Source organism: Carettochelys insculpta, chromosome 2, assembly GCF_033958435.1.
Source record: "Carettochelys insculpta isolate YL-2023 chromosome 2, ASM3395843v1, whole genome shotgun sequence".
NCBI classification, from domain to species: Eukaryota; Metazoa; Chordata; order Testudines; family Carettochelyidae; genus Carettochelys; species Carettochelys insculpta.
In genome coordinates, this window is record NC_134138.1 from 193,085,486 (window position 1) to 193,110,444 (window position 24,959).

General features: G+C 42.3%; 2 protein-coding genes across 3 annotated transcripts in view; one reads left to right on the forward strand and one right to left on the reverse strand.

Annotated features, from left to right (window-relative positions):
* The window catches only part of SUSD5 (sushi domain containing 5), a 69,092-nt gene extending 52,330 nt beyond the window's left edge, over window positions 1-16,762 (forward strand). For both annotated transcript variants that reach the window (XM_074988209.1, XM_074988210.1), the window contains one exon: window positions 10,930-16,762. In XM_074988209.1, coding sequence (XP_074844310.1) covers window positions 10,930-12,191 — 1,262 coding nt within the window. In that variant the 3' untranslated portion in view covers window positions 12,192-16,762. The remainder of the gene's footprint in view (window positions 1-10,929) is intronic.
* Window positions 16,763-16,908: 146 nt separating this feature from the next.
* CRTAP (cartilage associated protein) overlaps window positions 16,909-24,959 on the reverse strand; it is a 50,663-nt gene continuing 42,612 nt past the window's right edge. The window contains exon 7 of the mRNA XM_074988212.1: window positions 16,909-24,943. Within this exon, the coding sequence (XP_074844313.1) occupies window positions 24,884-24,943 (60 nt within the window). The 3' untranslated portion in view covers window positions 16,909-24,883. The remainder of the gene's footprint in view (window positions 24,944-24,959) is intronic.

A 24,959-nucleotide genomic window follows, 5' to 3' on the forward strand; every position in this document is an offset into this window, starting at 1 on the left:
GGACACAGCCCCATAGCCAGCAAATCTGTATCCATACACAACCCTACAGCTATACCTACCCACAACCCGCTTCTAGCACGCAGAAGAAATACTCACCTGGACTGCTTTGTCCGGGGGCTCAAAGACCAGTGTGGAGGTGACTGGTGTGGAGGAGACTGCCAGGAAGGGGCCCAGTGTGGAGGGGAACACCGTGTAAGGGACCAGTTCCAGGTCTATGCAGGCTGTCTGGCAGAACTTCCTCAGGCCCCTGCTCATTGCCCCTTCCTCCTCTCCACTGCCCTCTTCCTCTGGGCCACCCAGCTCCTCCGGCCTCAACCTGAACTCCATACAACGGCCTCAAGGGCTATGTCTACACTAGCCAAAAACTTCGAAATGGCCACGCAAATTCCCATCTGCTCATAGGAGTAAGGAGACTTCGAAGTAGGCGGTGTCCTTTCGAAAAGGAGCCCCGTCTGGATGAGCAGTGCGGTGGCAAGCCGCGTCAATTTCGAAGTGCCGCAGCTGCCCGCATGCTAATGAGGTGCTGAATATGTATTTCAGCGCTTCATTAGTAAACTTCGAAATGGCCATTTGCATGGCCATTTCAAAGTTTTTGGCTAGTGTAGACACGGCCAAGAAGTGTCATATTTCAGACCAGCCTCCGTGGTGGAGTTGCTCCCCATAAGCATGTACAGCTGTTCATAATAGGAGCACATATGTGGAGCTGCGCCTGGACGGCTGGTTGGCTTCCTGGACTTTTTGATAGGCCTGTTGGAGTTCTTTCACCTTCACCCAGCACTGCATTGAGCCCCGGGACTAACCTCGAGCAGTCATCTCATGCGACATCTGACCATAGGTGGCTGCGTTTCTCTTGGCCACCCGAAGTCTCTTTGCCACCGATTGGTCTCCCCAAATCGCAAGAAGATTCAGAATCTCCTGGTGGGTCCAAAACTGGGACTCTCTTGTGACCCTGAGACGTATTAGGCAGATCATTAACCAACTACTGCTCATGATTGCAGTAGATGGCTAATGATGCAATGGACACCGATGTGACGTGATGCAATACCGATGGACAAGGGAATTTTTTCATAATGGGCACCCTTTATATTTGCAGGGCTGGACGCTGCTGAATTCCACTTCAAATTCTAATTCAAAATTGAATTAAATCAAAACTTCATGGGCTTACTGTGACCTTCTTCCTCCACACCTGGATGGGGAGCAGTGTACAATGAAGCGGCCATACATGGAGGGTCACCATGTAGCTTTGTGGGATACATACAGGACACTTCTGGATGCTAATAAGTTCAAATTAAGGACATGGTGCTTCCAGACAAGCCTTGATTCGAGATTTTAAATGTGAAATTGAAACTATACCTGTTCCATAATATTGATATTTTGTTATCGGTGTTACAGCTCAATACATGGAGATAATAGTATTAACTGTGAAGATAGTGACGTTTAATATTTAACTAACTCCTTGAAATTCGATTTTATCTTATAGTGTAGACACAGCCTGTGTAGAACTGCCCTTAGGCTCCTCAATGCATTTCAGTTTCGAAATGTGATTTAGGCTCAAGGAATGTCTATTTTGCAATTAGAATTAGAATTAGAATTAATTATAAAAAACGAGACATTAGTGTAAAGGATGAATCAGAATAATTGAATTATAATTAAAAGAAAGTTGGATTGTATTTGGTTGTGGATATTTTTGGTACAGCATAAAAAAATGGGAGGAATGATACAGAAGAGGCAGATAAACAGCATTTTTCAGGTGCTTTCTTGCTGGAAAATGATTCTATTTCAGTGAAAATTTACTTTGGGATTTATACAGAATTTGTATCACAACTGTAATACCAGCTGGTTCCTGCCAGACCTGAGGAACCACAAAAAGATACAGCAATGCACATCTAATCCTTGGGTGGAAAAATTGTTACATTACAATGAGAGTCAGGGAGGTCATTCTTGATCCTCTCTCGTTGTTGTACAGGATACTGATTAGGTGGTTCCTCAGTTTCTTTGAGAGTGTGTGGCACAACCTCTCACTGTAATCAGTGTCGTACGTGGATTGTTACAGTGAAAAACCCATTACAATCAACATACTACATTGATTACAGTGAGAGATTGCGCCACACCCTCTCAAAGAAACTGAGGAACCACCTAATCAGTATCCTGTTACATTAAAATGGTATCTCCAAAAAAAGGGGCTTGAGTCTGAAACTGCTCTGAATGAGGAGTACATAAATAATCAAGCTCAGTGCTTTTACACACAGAGGCAGCAGACATCAATAGGGAGCACCCAAATCAGGAAACCAAGTTGCTGGGCCCAAATTTGCCAGTGACTCTTTCCCCCTTGTGCTCCTTTTTGCTTCCCGGTGTAAAATGAGGATAAATATTCCCACCTCCCTAGGGCTACAGTTACACCAGCAAGTTTTGCCAGCAATACCGCGGTTTTGTCAACAAAACTCATGGAGGGTACTCACACAAGATGCATTTTGCTGACACGACAGTATCTGGACAAAACTCAGCACTTTTGCCCTCAGCGTTTTGCCTCAAAGCTTTGAGGCATAACGCTGCTGTTGACAGATACTGTCAACAAAAAAGCTGTGTGGCCACTGGGGGTGAGGTGTTTCTCTTGACACACAGGGCATCCACAACAATGGGTGGCCCTGTCCGCTGTGCTTTTGGGCGTCTGTTTTGTTGAGCGAGCAGCTGGGCAGTCTGGCTGCTCTGTCAACAGAGCTGAGCGCTCTCCTGATTGGCTTCTGTGTGTGGATGCACTCTGTCAACAGAAGTTTTGTTATGACTCCCGCCAGTGACTTCTGTTGACAGTGCGCTGTAGCGTAGCCATAGTATAGATGAAAAGAGACATGTAACAGCTACATAATATTATGATTATTAGCTTTGTCATGTTGCTCAGTTTAAAAAGTAATTCATTGAGAAGGATACAGTCTGGAAGATTTTGGAAGAATTAGCACAAGCACAGTGAATAAAATAATCTTAAAGTTTGACATTTGGTTATAGTCAATGGATTGTGGATACACTGAAGTACATCAGAATTAATAAAGCAATATTTTCCAAGAGGTCCTAGCATGAATTATGCCCTTGTAAAGCACTATCCTTTTTAATCAAGATATTCTTGAAGGCTACATCTACACGGTGTGCTGCTGCAGGCAGGGTCATGCAAATGAGGGTACTCAATAAGGCAAACGAGGCGCTCATTTGCAAACCGTGCACCTCATCTGCATATTCTCACATGATCGCTGTCGTTGCAGAGGCTTCTGTCACCACAAAATAAGCTGTGTAGACGGGGTTCTGTCAACCAAAACCCCCCTGGTTGCCAGCCCCTTATCCCTGACAAAGATGAGGGACAAGGGGCTGTCAACAAGGGGGCTTTTGGTCGACAGAACCCTGCCTACTTGGCTTGTTTTGTGGCAACAGAAGTCTCTGCGGGACACTGGTCAAGTGAGAGTATGCAAATGAGGTGCACAGTTTGTAAATGAGCACCTCATTTGCATTATTGAGTGCCCACATTTGCATGACCCTCCTGGCAGCAGCACGCCATGAAAACATAGCCAAGGGAAAAATGGTTCTATGTAGTTATTTTTCCCACTGTGAAAGGGCACTGTGTTTCAACTGAAAACACAGGAATTTCAGCCCAAACAAAGCAACCTTAGGTGGAGAACAGGAAAATACCTTTTTGCAGTTTATTATTTTTAATGCTGCAGTGAAGAGGATATGTTTGTTTCAGAAAATATATCCTGAAACTTGGTATTGTAATAAGGAGCTGAAAGCTGGTAGTGTTTGACCAGCAGCTTTGACAGTTGCAGTGGGTCCCAGGGCAAGGTTGCGGGGGGGGGGGGGGGGGGGGCGGCTCTGCACCCTGGAGGGGTGGGGCCAAGGGCAGAAGGGGTAGAGCCTAGGGCGTTTGGTCCTCAGCGCACCTAGACTGCAGTGCTGGCCCTCCCACCCCACTCCCTCACTGCCACAGCAATTCAACAGGGCCCAAGCAATTGTCCCCTTTGCCCTCCCCCGCTCCACGGCAGGCTTGTGAGTGACATACTGTGGCTATCTTTCAGTGGAGCAGGGGAAAGGAACCACTAGTTGGTAAGTCACCATATGCCTTTTTTCTGCCATAAATCATGGGTTCATTAGAAAGAAAACTAATATGAACCTTTAACTTCTTCCTTGTTGAAACTCCTAGAGGCCTCAGGCAAGTTGAGGTTGCATTGTAGCTGGCACTAGTCAAAGAGAGGGAATGTCCCCAGGAGCTTATGTTCTAAAAGGGACAGAGGGAGGAGAAATTATATCAACTCTCCTCTGTCCCCACATTTGATCTAAAATGATGCCTGTGAGCCTTTACTTTTCTCTTTTCGCTTGTATATGTTATTGCTTTCCCCAGTCTGTTTCTTGTCCTTTTAGACTCTTAGCTCGTGGCTGTAGAGATCACATCGCCTCTGCTTGAGAAGAACCCTTGCTTGACGCTAAACAGGCAAGGTGGGGTTTTCAAAAGCATTCCTAACTGACCTGGCTTTGTTCCCATTGAAGTAAATTTTACCACTGATTTCAGTGGAAGCCAAATGAGGGCAACATAGACTGTTTTTGAAAATTCCACTCACCATAAATATCTTTAGCACCTTTCATCCCAAAGCATTATGGGTTAGATTCAGCAACTTCCCTCTTCCTAGCATAGCCACACTACAATCATTTTTAAACACTGAGATTGTGTTATCACTTCACATTAAGGCGGGATGGGATGAGGAATAAGAGTCACGTCATTTTTATTACTATTATTTTGAGAGATGTTGGGACAAGTCTGTTGCTTTGTGAGCAGTATGTATAGGGGGAACAGTGTGGTATTATCTCAGAGGCAAAATATTTCACAGGCCTGTCAAAAATAATGCAGTCCTTGGTTTCTGTTTTCGGCTCTGCACTGACTTACTTTGTGGCTTTGTGCAAATCACTTCACCGCTCTATCTCACAGCATAATCACCTGTCCAATAGATATCACAATGCCCATTTCAGAAGGATTGTGAGAGACCGAATTAACTCAGTAATGTTTGGAAAGCAATTCAAAATTGTAAAAGAAATGGAAGATATTCATTATCTTTATGCACATTAAGTAGCCCTTTATCCTAATTTGTTCTGAGCCCCAGCAGTTGTGGGAGGGGGTGGGACTCTAAATACAGAGAGACTTAGGTCTTGTTTGGACCAATAATGTTTGGTATGAGCTGTTTGAAGCCAACCTTGCCTAAAAGGAAAGATACAAACCTTTAAAACTACCTGGTAATGGGATTAAATGTATATAAAATAAAGGCTACAGCTGTTTAAATAAGGAGTGAACATAGTGACACTTTGGTCATTAGTTTTCAGTTATGATCCTGTAATCCGGAAAGAAAAAATAAATCCCCCCCAAAAAAGTGCCTGTGTAGTGAGCAAAATGGAGTTTAAAAGGTAAGCTACCAGTGCCTGGAATATAGGGCACACAGCTGCTAAAAAGCCTGCCCTCATAACACTAACTTGCTAAATACCAAATGTAGGCCCCTCATCTAGAGTTCCAAAGCCAGGAAGAAAGAATGGATTATTGCTACGGGATGCAATCCAATGAAGCCAAAGCTTCAGGGCTATGCTTCCTTTCATGTTTAAGAGATTAATAGATCCTTTCATTCTGGCATCCCCTAAGCTAACATTAGTTATGTACACAGTCTTTGCTATAAACTCTGCAAACACCAAATACTGCATATGAAAATATGCGATAGCAGCTTTACAACTTGGACCACAATGATTATCTAAAGAAATACGACTTAAGTATGCATGGGAGGTAGATACTGAACAGCAAGATGGGGATCTCCAAATGAAAAAATAAAAACTTGCTTGTTCTTGTGTTCAGTTAGTAATCTTATATGCCAATCTATTTTAATGTGAGCGTGATTGGATCCCAAGAGATCAAGTCCTGGGTACTTGATTGGAGACTAACATTTTACTAAGAACTCATTGGACTTAAATGTTTCTGTAGAAAAATCCTTCTAATGAACAGAAATCCTAGTTCAAGAGAGATGAGATTCTGAAAAGAAAGGACTTCTCTTTGTGTAGCAAGGCCATTTATTAGTATTATTTAGCACTGACAAAGTGATCGGTGCTGTTCAATACATGAAATAAAGCTCCTGGCCTGAAACACTTGCTATCTGAAAAACAGACGAGACGAGAGAGAGAATGACAGATGCTCGGGAACAGTCAGTAGGTTAAACAACAACATATAAAATCACTGTTATGTCCTCACCTCACCTGGACTACTGTGGTCACCCTGTCTCAAAAAGGGTATGTTAGAAGTTGGAAAGGCTTTAAGAGCCACGTGTGAAGACCAATTGGCAGAATATAAAAATTTCCATATGGAGACAGATTGGGACTGTTTAGAGAAGAAATGGGTAAAAGGGAATACATTGTTATAAAATAACTGATGGGTGACAAGGTAGATATGTGCTCTTATTTGCCCTTTTTTATATCACAAGACCACGAGAGCATAAAATGAGCATGTCACTGAAGCACATTGGAAATAAAGAGACAGATTGGGTTGAAGTGCTTCTCTGAGTCAGAACCATCCATCTCCACGTGCCAGCAGATTGAGCTGGAAAGAGAGAGGAGGCATGAGGGATTCTTCGTAGTCTGAAACACTGACAAGACTCCCGGCTTTGTTGACACAACTGGTGGAATGTCCACTCACAAAAATGCATTTTGTCAACTTCTGCCAACAACCTGCTGCCTCTCGCAGGTGAGGAAGAGCACCGTTTGTCAACAGTTTCTGTTGACAGAAAAGCTGTGTGGATGCTCTGGGGGGGCCGTCTCTCGACTGACAGGGCATCCAGGACAGTGGGCAGCCCTGTCTGCTTCGTTTCCAGGCGCCTGTTTTGTCGAGAGAGCAGCCTGGCAGTTTGGCCACTCTGTCGATGGAGTGGGGCACTCTTCTGATTGGCTGTAGTGTGTGGCCGCACTCTGTTGACAAGAGTTTTGTCAGGAAATCTCTTCCCACGGTGACTTCTGTCAAAAGAAGACATAAAGGGTAACAGGAAGATATTCTATAAATGTATTAGAAGCAAGAGGAAGACCAAGGACAGGGTAGGCCCACTGCTCAGTGAGGAGGGAAAAACAGTATCAGGAAACTTGGAAATGGTAGAGGTGCTTAATGACTTCTTTGTTTCAGTCTTCACCAAGAAGTCTGATGCAGAAATGTCTTACATAGGCTACGTCTACACTAGCACACTACGTCGAAGTAGCCTATTTCGAAGTAAGGACATCGAAATAGGCAACTTCGACACGTATCGCCTACACGTCCTCCAGGGCTGGTGTCATCGACGTTCAACGTTGAAGTAGCGACGGGGAACATCGAAAGGAGCCACCCCAGAAGGAAATGTGGAGTGTCCACACACACAAGCGCTCCCCGCTGAAATAAGGGGCCAGCAAAGCCCCAAGCCGCTCCCTTAAAGGGCCCCTCCCAGACACACTTGCCCTGCACAGCATAAGATCCACAAAGACAACAACCGGTTGCAGACCCTGTGCATGCAGCATGGACCCCCAGCTGCAGCAGCAGCAGCCAGAAGCCCTGGGCTAAGGGCTGCTGCACGCAGTGACTATAGAGCCCCACAGGGGCTGGACAGAGTGTCTCTCAACCCCTCAGCTGATGGCCGCCATGGAGGACCCTGCTATTTCGAAGTAGCAGGACGTGGAACATCTACACACGCCCTACTTCGACGTTGAACGTTGAAGTAGGGCGCTATGGGAATAGCGATTTTGACGTCTCACCGCCTTACGTCGATTTCAATGTCGAAATAGCACACGGTGCGTGGAGCCGTGACCCGTGCTATATCGACGTTGTGCCAGCTACTTTGAAGTAGCTGGCTAGTGTGGATGCACCCATAGTGAATGCTAGTGGTAAGGGGGTAGGTTTAGAGGATAAAATAAAAAAAGAGGAAGTTAACAATTACTTGATAAAATTAGATGTCTGCAAGTCACCAGGGCCTGATGAAATGCATCCTAGAATATTCAAGGAGCTCATAGTGGAGGTATCGGAACTGTTAGCTATCATCTTTGAAAAGTCCTGGAAGTCAGGAGAGATTTTAGAAGACTGGAAAAGGGCAAATATAGTGCCCATCTATAAAAAGGAAAAAAAGAACAACCCAGAAAACTATAGACCAATCAGTTTAACTTCTGTGCCAGAAAAGATAATGGAGCAAGTAATTAAAGAATTCATTTGCAACAACTGGAAGAAAATAAGGTGATAGGTAACAGCCAGCATGGATTTGTAAAGAACAGATCATGCGACACCAATCTGATTTCTTTGACAGGATAACAAGTCTTGTTGATAAAGGAGAAGCAGTGGATATGGTATAACTAGACTTTAGTAAGGCATTTGATACAGTTTTGCATGATCTCCTGATCAATAAACTAGGTGAATACAACTTAGGTGGGGCCACTTACTATAAGTGGGGTGCATAACTGGCTGGATAACCTTCTCAGAGTGGTGTTATTAATGGTTCACAGTCATGCTGGAAGAGCATAACAAGTGGGGCTCCTCAGGGGTCTATTTTGGGACTGGTTCTATTCAATATCATCACCAACAATTTAGATAATAGCATAGAGAATGCACTTATTAAGACTGCAGATGATACCAAGCTGAGAAGGGTTGCAAGTGCTTTGGAGGATAGGGTCATAGTACAGATTCAGCAGGTAATAACTTTAAAATCGATATGTGACTGGTTTTGCATAAAGCATGTTTCAGTTATGTGTATTCATAAGTCTGTTTTCATAAAGCACAGGGGGGGCGCATTACAGTTTGTGCCTGAAAAGGTTGAATTCTCCTGTCAGATCAGTCCACTTTGAATTGCATGGAAGTTTCCCTATGCTTTTAACTATCTTTCTGGCAGGGGAAAATTCTCTGCTTGTGTATCTGCTTCCTACACCAGACACATTCTACCCCCTAGTTATGATGGGAAATAGGGGGTGTGTTGTGGGAGAAGGAGTTAGGAGAGTAACATAGTGTAAGGCAGCACAAAGAAGTAGCTCCCCTATATGCTGTGGGGCCAAGAGTGGTGCCCACAGTCACTCAGAATCTGAGACAGACCCCAGTCACGCATCTCACCCTAGGTTCTTAGCTTATGACAAGATAATAAAAACACAAGACTTTGTACATTATACGCCCGTGGTGTCCAACACACTAGCCACTAACAACATGTGGCTAGTTGGCTTGAACAATAAATATATTTTCAGAATAACGTGGCTGACTTCAGAACATGGTTACAGACTGATCCATTTATAGCTTCCTGTTATTAATGTCTTGTTTCCTGCCTTTAACCAAGTTCAGGTTCATTGCTCGACTTGCTCCACTGAAAGTCAAAGAGTCTTTGATTTTTCTTTTTAAAAACATTCTCACCATGATTCAGATTATTTCCCAGACTCTAGGCATGATTCTCTAGCCTCGTATGCCAGCAAGCATAAGGAGGAATTGCATCAACTTTCAACCGAGTAAAAATGGTGTCAGCTCAAAATCAGGCACTCTGCCTACCTAGAAAAAATTTCATTGGACTGTAAATATTTTGCGAACAACAGCAGAAATGCAAATAGTAGTGCAGTCTTCTATTTTTGTCTTTAATTAAAGCTTTTGTTTAGTCTCGCAAGCCTTGATTATTTAAGACTTTTGTGGTGCACTGAGTAGTGGGGATGAAACAGCAGAGTGTCTCTATATCAGACTCAGATATGGTGTTATTTCCCCCCTTACTGCACTTGATTGTTCTTTGGTAACAATATATTTCTTGAAATAGATGTGTGTTGTTCACATTATTCTGAATTCTAGTTTATTCTGAAATCTAGACATCTGGTTTTAAATACTTGGCCCATTAGATTATATCCCAGCAGGGAAGTACTATGCCTTTCATTCTTCTGAGGCAGATAATATAGATCCATATAACATAAGCATGAGACCATTCAAAACTGAGGTCCTGCCTGCTCAGCATGGATATCAAAGTCCTATGGCGCACATCAGTAAATCAGGATTTTCCCTGTATATCCCTAGCCATAATTTCCTTACTCTGGTATTCTGCAAAATGCAAAGCATCCCAGGGCTGGTGCCCTTCCACTAAAAGGCTGACTATATTTCAGTGGCAATATGATTACTGTGTGTTTTTAGGGCCCAATCTGATAGTTCTTTTTGAGGCAAACCCCTATTGATTTCAGTAGTCTTAGTTTGACCCTTCACGGTCAAATACATCAAATACTATATCACATCTAAAGTAGATTTTTACCTATTCATTCTAGAAATTTGTTTGAGTTTTTACTTGAAGAATATCTTGATAACAAGTGGCCATTTTTGCACAGTCAACAGTGATACATTTTTTTGTCGCGTACGGTAGTTTAGCATTAGCGATCCAAACGCTGATTGACTTCAGTGGCCCAGGATTTCAACCCATCCCTTTGGTTGACGTTTGGCCATGCCAGGCACAGCCCCAACCCCGGCCAGCATGGGGCCTGGCCCAGCCCCCAACAGAGCCCTGCTCCCACACCAGGCCAGCACCAGCCCCTTCCTTGGCCAGCATGGGGCCCAGCCCATACACTTTAGATGCATAAAACAACAGGTTTCTGTCTAGAACTTTCTTCCAGTGCAACTACCTCTTGCAAGGGGAGCTGCCACAGGCATTTGGTATTTTTAAAAGAGTATTGGAAAGTCAGTACATTTAAAATTAACGTTTTAGCAACACTCTCCAAACTTTATCTAACTTGATATAATGTGTCAAAGTTGCGGTGACCACTTACATTTCGAGGAAATACAAAACTACATTGAAAACTATAGGGTGACGTTTTAAGGCACAAAACTGCATAAGACTTAATTCAAATCATAACAAGATAGCTTCTTTCCAGGAGCCCAGGGTGTTTTCTACCAAATTAAATGTTACGTATTTTTTTCAGATGAGGCTGAGGCACACATTGACTATGAAGATAATTTCCCAGATGACAGATCTATGCCTGTTGCTGAGCATGAGGAAGAACGAGGTGAAGAGGAAGGGGAGGAGGAACAAGAGCAGGAATTTTCCCACTCTAGAGGTACAGAGGCAGAAAGAGTTGGAAGCAGCAAAGATGTTACTCAGGATACAGATTCTACGGAGAAGGGGAGCAAGGCACCAACAGAATCACCTGTGTCACTTCTGAGCCAAAAACACTTGTTTTGGTTCCCTGCAAAGTCTTTCAATGAGCCAGAATCTGACAGAGAGACAAACGATGCCACTAAAACACACATTTCTGATGGCAACAACCACATTGGAGTGAAAACCATTTATCATGATGCTGGTACCAAAATGATTTATGACAGTGATGATTTCCCCATTGGACCTGTTCTTGTGAGCAATGATACAAGGGCAAAGAAAGATGCAGTCACCCATACTGATGAATCCTGGCTAGACGGTTACCCTGTAACTCAGGAAGCAGTAGCAGATGAGGAAGAGGAGGGGGATAAGGTTGATGGGTCAATGGGGACAGAAGAGGACCTTATCCTTACAACTGCTCAGCCAAATCATGTTGAAGTTAGGAACGCAGGCAACACCGATCCAGCTCCAGACATGGATTTAATGCAGATTGTGGTAGCCCCAACAAGGATGCATGAGTACAGTATGAAAGAAGTGTCATTAGCACTAACACCAACAAGTGCTCCTGAGAATGTGAGTGCCAGCAAGGGCTTTGATGTGATCAGGTACCGCCCAACCACATCTTTGGTATTCATGTCTCAGGAATCTGCTACCAACATGCAGCATGACTTCCCCAGCTTCAAAACTGCTACACTGAAAACCTCTACAACAGTTAGTCCCATTGACGGCATTCCACATCCAGAGGCAGAAGAGACAACAACACACCAAACACAAGCAGCAACCACTACACCAACTTTGGATGTCTTTACGGACTCACTATCTAATGAATTAATTAAGCAAGAAAATCTCACCTATGGCACAGAAGAAAAACTTCTTCCCACTTCTGAACCTTGCATAGGGGAAGATTGTCCGAGCCCAAGTAAAGGTCCCATGATAGCTATCATTGTGATTATTCTGTGTTTGTTACTGTCTTTGGCTGTATGGTACTTCAGAAAACGGCAACAGAAGAGTTCTGTATATAAACTGAATGGGAAAGGTCAGGGTAGGCACACCCATCATCACCAACAGATTGAAATGCAGAAAGTTTAATCTGCTACATGTTTTTGGTACACACTAGAGAGCAAGGAAAAAAGGTCACGTGAATAGTGGACACTGAAATCCAGCAGTGCAGGCAGCAGGGGCAAAAACCAAAGAAAAAAAAACTTGCATGTAGCAGAAGGAAGGTTAACTGTTTGAAATCACAACTTAATATAACTTGCCATCTCATTTTTACCACAAGAGTCTTTTGGGAAATCTCAACAAAAAGAATGTTTGATAGCACAACTGGAGATCACCTAGCTTTTTACATTTTACTCAGATTAATTGATAAAAGCAAACTCTTTGTCTACTACAGGTTGAACCTCTCTAGTCTGGGCAACCTCTCTAGTTTGGTCAACACTATCTGGTCTAGTATCATCTGTGATCCAGCATGATTTTAGTTAGCCAGATATCCACTGATCATGGATGTGACGTTTCCCATGGTCCCATAAAGTTTGTTTATGTCTCCAGTATTCTGTATTTAGCTCTAATTTTCCCTTAAGGCCTTCTAAGAGCCCACTAAGCAGTGGCAGTGTTGGTAAGGCTGCTAGACAATATTGACTTCCTGTGGTTTGGTAAATTCTCTGATTCAGCACTGGTCAGGTCAGCCTCGTGACAAACTAGAGAGTTGCAACCTGAACATTGTTTGGTTACAAGCCAGTGGCAGGACTGGTCAGACTTTTCTGTTTTACTCTCAAGGTATGTCTACACTACGCAGCTTTTAGTGACAGTGCTGTGTCAACACTGCCCTGTTGATAAACGTCAGCATGTGTGTGAATGCTGTTTGCTGGCACTTTTGTCAACAAAGCAGCATTCACGTTTTCACTTGTAGTTGCAAACCTTCTTCATTCTTTTTTTTTAAGCACCTGTGAACAACAAAAGTTTTGTTGATCAAATGAAAGTGTAGACATAGCCTCAGTGAAACAAAGAGGTAAGGGGCAAAAGTCTCTGCTCTGGTCTACACTAGGGGCTTGTCTATACTAAGTGGAACATTGATCCGGTCAGAGTCAATCTTCCGGAGTTTGATTTTGCATGCCTGGTGAAGATGCTATCGCATGGAGTACGGGAAGTCGACGCAAGACTGTAGAGGTTAGGTTTCCACTAGGGAAATAAGTCAATAAGATATATTGATTCAATCTACACAAATGCTATAGCTAGAATTGTGTATCTGAAATCAACTTATTTCCCTAGTATAGACATAACCTAGGATTCTATTATGACATAAGTCCCTATATTTCAAAATAACAAGTGGAGTGGCCACACTACCATGTCCTTTATTTTCAACTAATGAGCCTTATTTTAAAATTGACATCTAGCTTAGACCAGGGCCATGAGGAGTAATGCTTTGAAATAGTGGTAGTGTGGACATGCTATTTCAATTTAATTATTTCGAGAGTTAACAACTCAATTTTAGTTATTTCGAAATAGTTTCCTCGACAGAGCATATGATGGCTTTGATATTTCTTTTAGATTTAATCAAATTTGTCAGGGTAGACCAAAACCAATGATTAACAAAGCATTGCACGCGAGGAAAAATATTTGATACAGTATTGTAATGTAATGGGCAATACTGCATTTGGACAGATGAGCACTAAGGTACTTTTCGTCAATGTTGTGAAAAATTTTGAAGCACATTAACCAAACATATCATTAGGATATCTTGGGGGGTGGGCATGCTGCTTTAACCTTAGGAAAGATGTGCCTTTTTATATTACTTTTTGTGGAGGTAGTGCTGTCTCACTGGAATTAAGACAATACAAATACTAGAAAAGTCTTTTCTTCCTTTAAAATGTGTAAGCACTGAGGTAGTTAGTGCACCTCTCCTTACAGTTGACAGGAATAAAGCATTTGGCAGGAAAATACAGCTGTCATTTGTTCTTTTGGGTAATAATGCTCTTTCTGAAGACAAGGTGATCAAGATGTTGAATTCAATTACACAGTCTGTAACGTACAGTTTTAAAAAGGTATGTTAAATATATTTGCCACATTATTCTGTGGGATGACTGAAGTTCCCTTGTACACTCAAGTACACTTAAAAAAAAAGAAAAGAAAAACACAACAGCTCTTGGAGTCCTCATGAATGGTTCCCTGAAAACCTTGTTTAATGTGCAGTAGCAGTTATAAAAAAGCTAACGATGTAAGAAACAATTATGAAAGGGACAGCTAATAAAACAGAAAAATAATGTCATGATATAAATCTATGGTACTCCCGTACTTAGAATACCGCATGCAGTTCTGGATACCCCATCTTAAAAAAAAATAGGATTAGGAAAAGCAGGGAGAAGGGCAACAAAATTATTAGGTACCTGGAACAGCTATCAGATGGTGAGAAGGTCAAAAATCTAGGACCCATCAGCTTAGAAAAAGAGATGAGTGTTGAGGGGGAGATACTAGAGGTCTATAAATTCATTAATGGTTTTGAGCAGAAAGAGTTGTTTACCCCTTTATGGAACATAAAAACTGAAGATCTCCCCCACTGGCAACAAACACAGCAAAGTACTTCTTCACAGTGCACAGCAACCTGCCTGGGGATATTGTGGAGACCAAAAGAATAAGTAGGTTCCAAAAACAAAAAGAGAAATGTTCATGGAGAATAGAGTCATCAATGGCTAGGAGCCAACATGGTCAGGGATGCAGTCCTGAGCTTTAGGTGTTCCTAGCTCAGAGTGGACAATTCAATAATTGCTCTGTTCTGTTGATTCCCCCTGAAGCTTCTAGCACTGGCCACTGCCAGAAGACAGGATACTAGGCTAGATGGACTAAGGATATGACACACTAAGGATATGACACAGTCTGGCCGTTCTTATGCTTTCATTCTCTGATGAACTGAGGGGGAACACAAAATGGTCAAAAATATTATGTGGAATTGTGGGAAATACATACATTCATTAAAAAACTGCTTATTTTGGTTTGAAATATGAAACAAATCTAAGTCTCGGCAAACATGCCTAATTGTTATGATGAAAACCCTTACCTTTTATATGGGATGTTGTTTTAGTTATTTAAAACATGGAGACTCTTTGAACATAACATCCTATTTAAAATACAAGTGAACCTCTCTAATCCAGAACACTCTCGTTTGGCAAACTGCGTAATCCAGCATGATTTTAGTTAGCTGGATGACCACTTATCATGGGTGCAGCCAAGTTTCCAGTGGTCCCATAAAGTTTGTTTCCAGCCACTAGTTCTGGCTCTCAGTGTTCTAAGTTGCTATTTAGCTGTAATTTACCTCTAAATGTCTCCTAAGAGCCCAGTAAGCAGCAGAAGTGTTGGTAATGTGCTAGAAAATATTGACCTCCCGTCATCTGGCATATTCTTGCGTTTGGCACCAGTTAGGTCCCAAGGGTGCTGGACAAGCGAGGTTCAACCTGTGGTTAAGAATAAATATGGAAGTGAGACAGAAAGAAGGTGGCTTGTATCATCTCTGGAATAATTTGATTTAGGAGTGAAAAAAATCTTACTGTTTGTCCTTACCTGTCCAAATGACAAATATAGCACTAGTAATGATGAATAATCTGCAGGTCAGAAATGAGCTTGTCTTCTACTCAGTCTCAGCCAAAATACTCAAGTTATTCAAAAGATCAAAGCATAAAAGGGGAAAAGGTAACATATTGAAAGATATAGCAGTTGAGATCATGTAGGGCCAAATTCCATCGTCAATTCCTGTGGGGTATATCGGCCTCTCAATGTCTTTCTTCCTGAGGTGTCGTCGCTCCCCCTCACCAGCATAATATAAATACTTCACAACCCAGCTACACCACAACTGTTTTTCTGCATACGAATGCCAGAGCTGGTGTTAGGGGGTAGCAAGCAGAGCAAATGCAGGGGCCCCAGGCCGCTATGTGAAACTAAGTTATTCAGGCTTCTGTTTCAGCCCTAGGTGGTAAAACTTATGGACCTGGTGCTTCAGCTCTGCGTAGCAGGGCTTCGCCTTTCCACCCTGGGCACCAGTAACTCTAATGTTGGCCCTGCTTGGTGGCAGGGCGGCCGACAGAATTGCCAGGCCCCTCAACAAGATGGGTGGGGAAGCCAGCTCTGTACTCCCAGAAGGGGCAGGCTAAGGAAGCCAGCCTGCAGCACCTCCTGGACTGTGCCATGCCACCCCCACAGCCCTTAGCATGGCCTGGAGTGAGCTGCCAGGGGCTCTGGTAGTGATTGCAAGGGCATGATGTTCTGTCTGTCACCACCGCCGCATTAGCAGCAGCCAGGAACTCCAGGCCGTTCTGAGTTGCTGGACCTTGGGGCAGTTGCCCAGCTGCTGGTGGGCCTGCTTGGTGGACCTCCAGAAACCTGCTCATCACCCCTCTGGGAGGCCCCAGACCCTGGTTAAGAATCAGTGGTGCATATTCTGAGTAACTTTAGCCCTAGTGTATGTAAATCAACCCCTATATACTAGTAACAAATATTAAAAAAAGGATTTTAACAACATTTGGTGAAAGAATATGTTTTTATAGTGAGTGAGAGGAGCGGAGTATTGTTGCCTGGACGTACACAGCAAGAACAGAAATGGTGCAGATTTGTAAATCGTGTTTCCCGTTATAGTGCATGATTTTGTTATTTTAATGTGTTATAGAATATGAAATAACCTAGAATGACAGTTGTAAAATATTTTATGAAGTACTTTTTTAAAAACAATGAATATAGCACTAAGTAGCTCCACAGAGTCAGTTAACTAAACCATATAGCGTTATCTGTGTGCAAATACACTGCAAAATAAATGCAAAACCCATCAATTTTAAACTTCTTTAATCTTAAAAGCACCATATCATTCAAGCAACATATACAGAACTGTAACCCAGAAGTACAGCTCCAGAAGCTAAGTAAACAAAGTCAGTCAATAATGTTAGTGTCAGGAATCAAACATGATGTAAAAATCATAGCCAAATAAAGGTACACATGCAAACTGCATGGGGCTTTTGTGAGACTCACAGATGCTCGTTATTTATGAAGAGGAACAAAATGTACATTAACCTAGTACTTCTGAGATACCTGCAAGGGATGGGAGGCCTGAGGTGGCAGTGTGTGCTTTTGTTCAAATAGCTCATTTGTTTGTAGAGGAAATACTGGTCTTGTCATCAGGTATTTCTTGGAGCAGATATTTTGATATCAGTCAGTAAATGTTAAGTTCAGGTCGTCAGTCTAATTCTATTCAACAGAATGTTGCTTTCCTCCAAGTTACATCCAGAACCAGGATAGGTATGGCGATTGTGGATGAAAAGACAAAAGTGAGGGGAGGAATTACTTAGCAGAGTAAATGGGTATAACTAGCTGCAATGGGTTGAAATTAAGAAAGGGAAAATTGAGGTGGAAAACCAGGAAAAATGATGACAGTGAGAACAGCTAGCAGAGCAGTCTGTCTTTTTAGGTGACCTTCACAGTGGCATCTTCCTCAAAGGAGGCTCCTACAGCTTGACATTTCAGAGCCAGACTGGGAAAAACACTACCAGATTTGCAAAGGGAAATTGAAAGTATTTCTGTATTGCAATGAAAATCCTGCAGCAACAAGCCTCAGAGCCTGGATGAATTCATTTGGGCTCAGGGTGCAGTGCAGATGCTCCCACTTGGGCTAGAGCCTGTGGTTTGAAACCCAGCGGAGGAGGGTTGCAGAATCTGGGTTCTAGTGGGAACGTCTACACTGCTTTAACCCTGCAGGTCTAAGCCCCATTAGGATGTATAAACTGACCCGGACCCCAAGACTCAGCGCCCCAGCTTTTCTTGGTAGTGTAGAAATAGCCTCTGAGATTCACTTGTCCTCCCATCCCACAAAAACAACTTATCTCCAGTGTTTGGGAGTGATCCTGCAAATTTTTCCCACAAGGCAGAGAGGTTAGTACTTGGAGGTGACCCATTGAAGTCAATACAATTCCTCACAGGAGTAAACTCGAGTTTTGGAAAAGTTTGTGGGATCAGTCCCTTCTCTCTCCTCTCCTGAACAAACATATATAACCTGCTTCCCCCCATCTCTGGGCACGCTCTTTCTGTAGCGGTCTTAACATTTACTGACCATATCACAACACCTTATTCATCTCACACCAAGCTTCATGGTGTGGTAGGAATTCCAAAATATATAAACATTTCTAGAGAGTGATGTTTTTATAGGCTTCTTGCCTATAAACTGCATCAATTTTTTAAATATACAGGCCTCGGATTTGCATACTCACAAACTTGTAATATTAAGAAACAACATAATGCTATTTGTCAAAGGAAATGTTAAAATAATTACAAGAAGTGATCAAGGCAGATACATGACTTGTCATTTTATAGGACTATACTTCAGACAATCAATAAATGCTCCTCCACTTTTTGCAGACAAATAGTAGAGAGACTGGGTCAAAGCTCATTCTAAAACAACAGTTAACAGCTATATGCATGTACAGTTTTGACTCCCATCACCGCATTATTTTAAAATAAGTGAAAAATGCTTTGCTTTGCAAATGTAAAATGAATCATATTAATCAGTGCCATTTGAATGCACCTATCCAAAAGCTATAGAGGTGGGGAGGGCAGTTACAAATAATCAAAGAAACTTGTACCCAGAGGTTAGCATTTATAAACTTTAAACCCAAAACTCCTAAATGATTTTTCTTCCAAGGTCTCTTTGAGGGGAGAGGCAGGAGAAGAGTCTAAGCGACTGAATATTTCCTTTTTAAAAAAAGTCTCCATTTATTACATTTTTCTTTATGCACTGAAGAGGAGTTATGGTATAAAAACCTGTTCTGCTGGCATGTGTAGCCTGATTTACAAAACCTTTGGCTATTTCTTACTCACATCTCTTTCTGTATGTAGCATAAACTCTCCACACTAGGTCATTCACACGTTGAGTCACCAGAAAAAAGAAGTTGCTGTTTAAAGTATGGCAGACAACCAAAAGTTCAGACAGCGGCAATGAAGGATTAGTTGTGGGTTTTTCTCACTGCCCTGCTGCAAACTGCATCACAGCTCTATGTTCAAACATTATTAAACTAGTGTGTTTTCTCTGGCATCAGCTGCTTCTCTCCACAGTTTAAGTATTGAACTTTTTTCTTAACTGAAGTAGCTTTGGTTTACAGCCCACATAAGAACTTTGAAATGTATTTCTAAACTGGCATATGCATGCAACTGTTTCCCCTCCATTGCAGCCATAATAAACATGAATACTTTTACAATCCAACATGCCTTTGTTTATTTGCAACTCAGTATTTAGAACTATAAGAAGTGTGAGTTATTAAACATCACTTTTTAGTGAAACCCTTTTAAAAGGGCAGATTTCCTGTGTTTGCCTTTGCTGCCAATATCCACCAATATTAACATTTCTGAATGCAGGGATATACAAGGAAGATTAGTTACAGTAACGCGGTAAGAAAAAACCACATAAAACAGAATAGTCTAATGTGGTTTTAGAAGGCATAAAGGACTAGATTGTTTCTGATGTACATCTTTCATTATGTCTATGGCTGTGGCTCTATACTGCAAAACATGTATCTAAAAATGGCACCTTTTCACTCAGCAGTATTTCCCGCAGGTATTCGGAAGAACATCGCTGTGTCTACACGAGCACCTTCTGTTGACAGAACACCCCGAGTGTCTACACAGATAAAGAGCTCTGTCAACAGTTTGCTGCCAGAAATCAGCTGTTCTATGCACAGCGTTATACCTCTCTCCATTCAGGTATAATGCCTCTGTCAACAGCATTCTGTTGACTGAGTGCCTGCATAGACAGTTCTGTCAACAGAGTAGGTCCTCCATGGCGGCTGGCAGCCAGAGCCGGAAGACAACCTCTCCACAGCCATCAGGGCTCTATGGTTACTGCTTCCACCCACCCGTAAAGCAACAGGGCTCCAAGAAGCCCCATGCAGAAAGCTGGGGATGTGGCTGCATGCTGGCAGCATGTGCTCGGTCCCATGACCCAACAGCCACTTTCCAGCCAGTACTAACATGGCACATGCTGCTTGGGACCGCCCTGGGGTCCAGGTGGGACGCCCCATGGGGTGCATGGTGCAGATGCCAGGACCAGGACATGAGTGCCTGGTGGAGCCACCCCACTGGGGACTGTAGCGCACCCTGCCCCCCACCACAGATGTATGCTCCCCCAGGAGGCTCACCGGAGGATGCTGGGAACAGGTGTGGGGATGCCTGGGCTGATGCTGTGATGCTGGAGGGGCTGGATAACAGGGTGATGGCCAAAGGTTCCCTGACTAAAAAAAATAAATAAAAATGACACCAACTAGGCAGACTTTGCTATGAGAAAAGCATCCAGCAGCAGCAGAAGTCTGGTGGGGTGGGGGGCAGGCAGGAAGAGGAAGATGGCAAGGGAGAGGGAATCACAGCACTGCCATGCCCACTTCCTGACCCCAAGAAGAAATGACAATAAGAACAATGATTTATTGCAGTAGCACATAGTGCTGGTGTACATCAATAGCAGCAGAAGAAAAATCACCTGGAACAACATGAGAATACTGAAAAAGCTGCATTAAATACCAAAGAACTGGAAGGGCAGCTACTTCTCATGAGAAAAAAGTGGAACGTGAGAACTCCCTGTATATGTTAAAATTTCATATACAGTGGAAGTTAGGAAAGTTATAAAAATCCACAAGGCACACGAGCAAAATAAAAACAGATCAGTGCCATTTAGAGGGTACATGAATTTTTATGTACCTGTTCTACAGTATGGAACTACATTCACAGATATAACTGAAGATATACATCTGAAACACACTGTTTGTGGGGAAAACCAAAGGGAAAAAGACCAAAATGATCACTTAGATACAGGGAGCTGGAACAATTTTTATAATGGGGGTGCTGAGACCCTGTGAACCAATCTGTTAGCCCCCTATATAATGGAAACCACCTCAAATCAGGAGGTGTTGCTGACCTAGTTCCAGCACCTATGATTTATATGCAAGGAAAACTTGAAAAATCAAGTCCCACTAAGTCAAACCATAGGCATCCATTCCTGAAGATGTCTTTAAGGCACTTTATTATTTATTTATATATTACAACATCACGGAGAGGCTCCACTCAAAGATTAAGGCTCATTGTGACAGGCACCATACAAACAAGTAACAGGAAACCAGTCCATGCTCCACTGATCTCACAATGTAAGTTTACAAAAAGACACAACAAAAGGGGCAGCAGAACTGAAAACAGAACTAATAAGAACAAAACAACAGGCATGGAAGTGTTTTTCCTAGAGCAGCCCCACATCACTCACAAGTGACTGCAGAAGGAGAGGCTCAGAACCTCACTGAAGGGAAGATATTTGGCCAGAAGATTTGAATGTTGCACGTCAACTTTGTGAAGAGAGAGGTTGGATGCTGTCCTTCCATACGTCTTTGAGAGCCAGGGTAGTAGGAGATAACTCTTGAGCAGTTGTTCCCAACCTTTTCAGTAACGCAGCACACTTCAATGAGATAAACAGGTCCACGGTACACCCACTTTTTTCAGATCAATCAACTGCTTATAACTATTGCCCCTCCTCACCAGCCTGTTCGAGCCGAGATGTGGCATTTAAACTGTATCCCAGCTCCAAAAGGCTCCCTTCCTCCCCACTTGCCACAGCAAGGAGCAGGCATCTTTGCTGCTTGAGCCCCAGCTGGCACGGGGTTATCAATTTCCCCCTCCAGTGGCTCTTTTGGAAAGGGGGAATTGATGACATTTCACAGCACGCTTGGACAGTTCTCATGGCACATAAGTGTGCCGCGGTATACCAGTCAAAAACGACTGCTCTAAAGCAGCCTCTCCTTAAGATCTTGTGCTAAGTATACATAAATTTCCTACAGATAAAATATCCCAGCAGAATACAGGCATGCGGGTACACCTACACTTATGGGAAGATCAACATGCTCGGCGGGGTCGATCTTCCCAGGTTCTATTTAGTGCACCTAGTGCAGATGCACTATATCAAATCGTCATGGCACTGTTGTAAATCCCAGTTTCTCCTGTCAACCTTCTGCTGTGCGGACAGTGGCAAAAATCAGTTGTAGCTAGGTCGACTCCGGCTATGCAATTCTCTGAGCTGGATTTGCGCATCTGAAATCCATTTTTCCTCCTAATATAAACTAGGCCTCAGATACCAAAATGAGGAGTATATTTTAGTCTCGAGTGAAAACTAGCTTATAGTAAGCTGCTACAAATTTAAAAAGCAGAGTTAAATTCATGCATAAACATATAATAAATAAATTCTAATGCTGTGAAAGAGTCAATGAAAGGAAACCTAAGACATGACACACATATGCTAAGGCACCAAAGCAAAGAAATGACCAAATTCTGCTCTCATTACAAGAGTAGCTCCACTGATATTAACGGGGATATTATGCTGGATATACTGCTGTGTAACACAGAACAGGATCCCTGGACTGCAGTAGGTTAAATTGGGATTAAGGGATTGTTTACAAGAATACTTAGGCTATGTCTACACTATGTTGGAAAACTGACCTGTTCCAGGTGGATATTCTGAGGTTTGATTTTGCGCGTCTAGTATGAACGTGCTAAATCAACTTCTCAAAGGTCACAGTTGATCCCCGTACTCCTCACAAAATGCGATCAGTAAGGAAAGTCGATGGGAGAAGCTCTCCCATCAACCTTTCCCAGTACAGACACCCAAGTTAGCCAAGTGCAGATACAGAATTTTAGCTATGGCAATTACGTAGCTAAAATCGATGTATCTGTGGTTGACTTACTTTGCCTGGTGTAGCTGTAGCCTTAGTTTGCATGAAACCAGGGTGTTAATCTACTTTTCCAGCCTGCCATGAACTAACTGTCCCTGTGAACTCTGCTGGTGCACTCTGATCCAGTTCTCTTTAAAATGAGACGAGATCAAAGTGCATTAACTAATTTACACAGGTCAGCAGTGACAATGACAGCAAGCCTGCTAAAAGTTAGATTCATACTCCAGCTTGCGGCAAACTAATTGTTCTTGTAAAAAAGGTCTTACACTGGAGAAACAGCAGACAAAATCTGACCGTTTATATCTTTGGTTATATTTAAGGTTTGTTTTTGATTTCTTTATGACTAGGAATTGAGGACAATCTAAAAAAATGATTTCTCAACTGTGGATTTCTTTTCTTGCTGAATATAGCCTGGAGCTAGCATATAGCTGGTCAATTTGTAGTGATGACTGTTCAGCAGAATAGCAAGGGTTCACATTATTTTTACTGACCTTGCTTCTATAAATTTAATTATACACATTGGAAGTCCATTGCTGAGTTAGAGCTTAGCTATGAAAGGGGCTACAAGTCCTTGCTTCCCACTGAACTAAGTAAAACTCAAGCACTTGCAAATTCTAGCCCTTAAAAAGAAAGGTCTGAAATCTTGGCTGCACTAAAGTTAGAGACTCTTGCCATTGACTTCAATGGGCCCAGGATTTCACGTATTCATTTTAAATAGAGTGTTTTTCATGGTCTTTAAAATACTTGTTTACAGGGCAGGAATACATAGATAACAAGGAAAACTAGTGAAAAAGCTATGAGTTCAATCTCCCTAGTAGTCCTTCCTATAATCAAAAGTGTGTATGTATTCTTCACAATCACTTCCCATCTACCATCAACAATTGGTGCAGAACAGATAGCTTTACTGCTACTTCCTTTTGAGTGAGAAAATACGCAGATTACCCATCAGACTGAAAGAGCCAGAAAACCCTTATCTAAATAGCTCATATCCATACAAGAAGACGATTTGAATTCAGTGAAAAGGACTACTTGTGAGAGCAGAGGTATGCAGGATTGGGCTTTCAAAAAGGGAGCAAAAATTGAGAGCAAGAAATGTAACTATTTATGGCATTAATTCTGACTGATCCCCTGCTTCATGCCACTGAGCCTAGTGCAATTTTCGAAATTGACAGAAGGAACTCTTTAAAGCAGTTTCTAAAAGGTCATTAGTTAAATCAGTATAGATGTAGCCATGTCAGTCCCACAACATCAGAGACAATGTGGCTGAGCTAATATTTTTATCGGACCAACTAAATAACATAAACTACCTCACCCACCTCATCTCATCTCTTTAAGTCAGTTAAACAAAGCACATTTCATTTGTTTATTATTACCATGCTGCCTCGGAGTGCTAGGGATGGACCAATACTTTACTCTAGTCAGGGTGGCACAAAGCGAACAAAAAGGCTTTATTCGCATGAGCGCTTTAACACAGCAGTGTGGCTGTGGCACTAGGTAAATCACCTCCATGAGGAGAGTCATGGCCACAAGATTTTAAAGTCTAAATTATGGAGCAGTCTGTTTAATGAATCTGTTATCATGTGAAGCACTGGAATTTAGTATAAGGTTTTTACTCATTATGGGAAAAACCATATATAAAATACCATTGCATGTTTCAGAAAATCTGTAGAATTGATATGCCCCATGCAATTAGTTAATCCATCTGAGGGCAAAACATTTTCAGAATTTAGCCAAGTTGTTAGCAGTTTAGCTGAGCAGACTGAAGAAGGCTCAATGACAGGTGAGAGCATCTGAATAGCTTTCTTTTTTTTTTTTTAAAGTAAAATTTAAAAGAAATTAAGCACAAAAGTATACCCCTTTGAGAACATACAAAAAGAAAAAAGATACATTAATGAAAAGATCAGTGCAGTGTGGCAGTGATCTCACAGAAAAGACTCATGACATCTGACTCAGGTTACAGGTACAGCTTCGAGGTATCTCTAACCTGAGTTACAAATGATCTTATGAAGGCACGACAGTGGGTCTTTATTTTTAAAAAATATGCTTCATTTTTGTTCATCAGGAGTCACTGTTTTCATTCACTTCGAGCAGCTCATCAAGAAATTCCACAACTTCACCCTAAAAGAGATTAAAA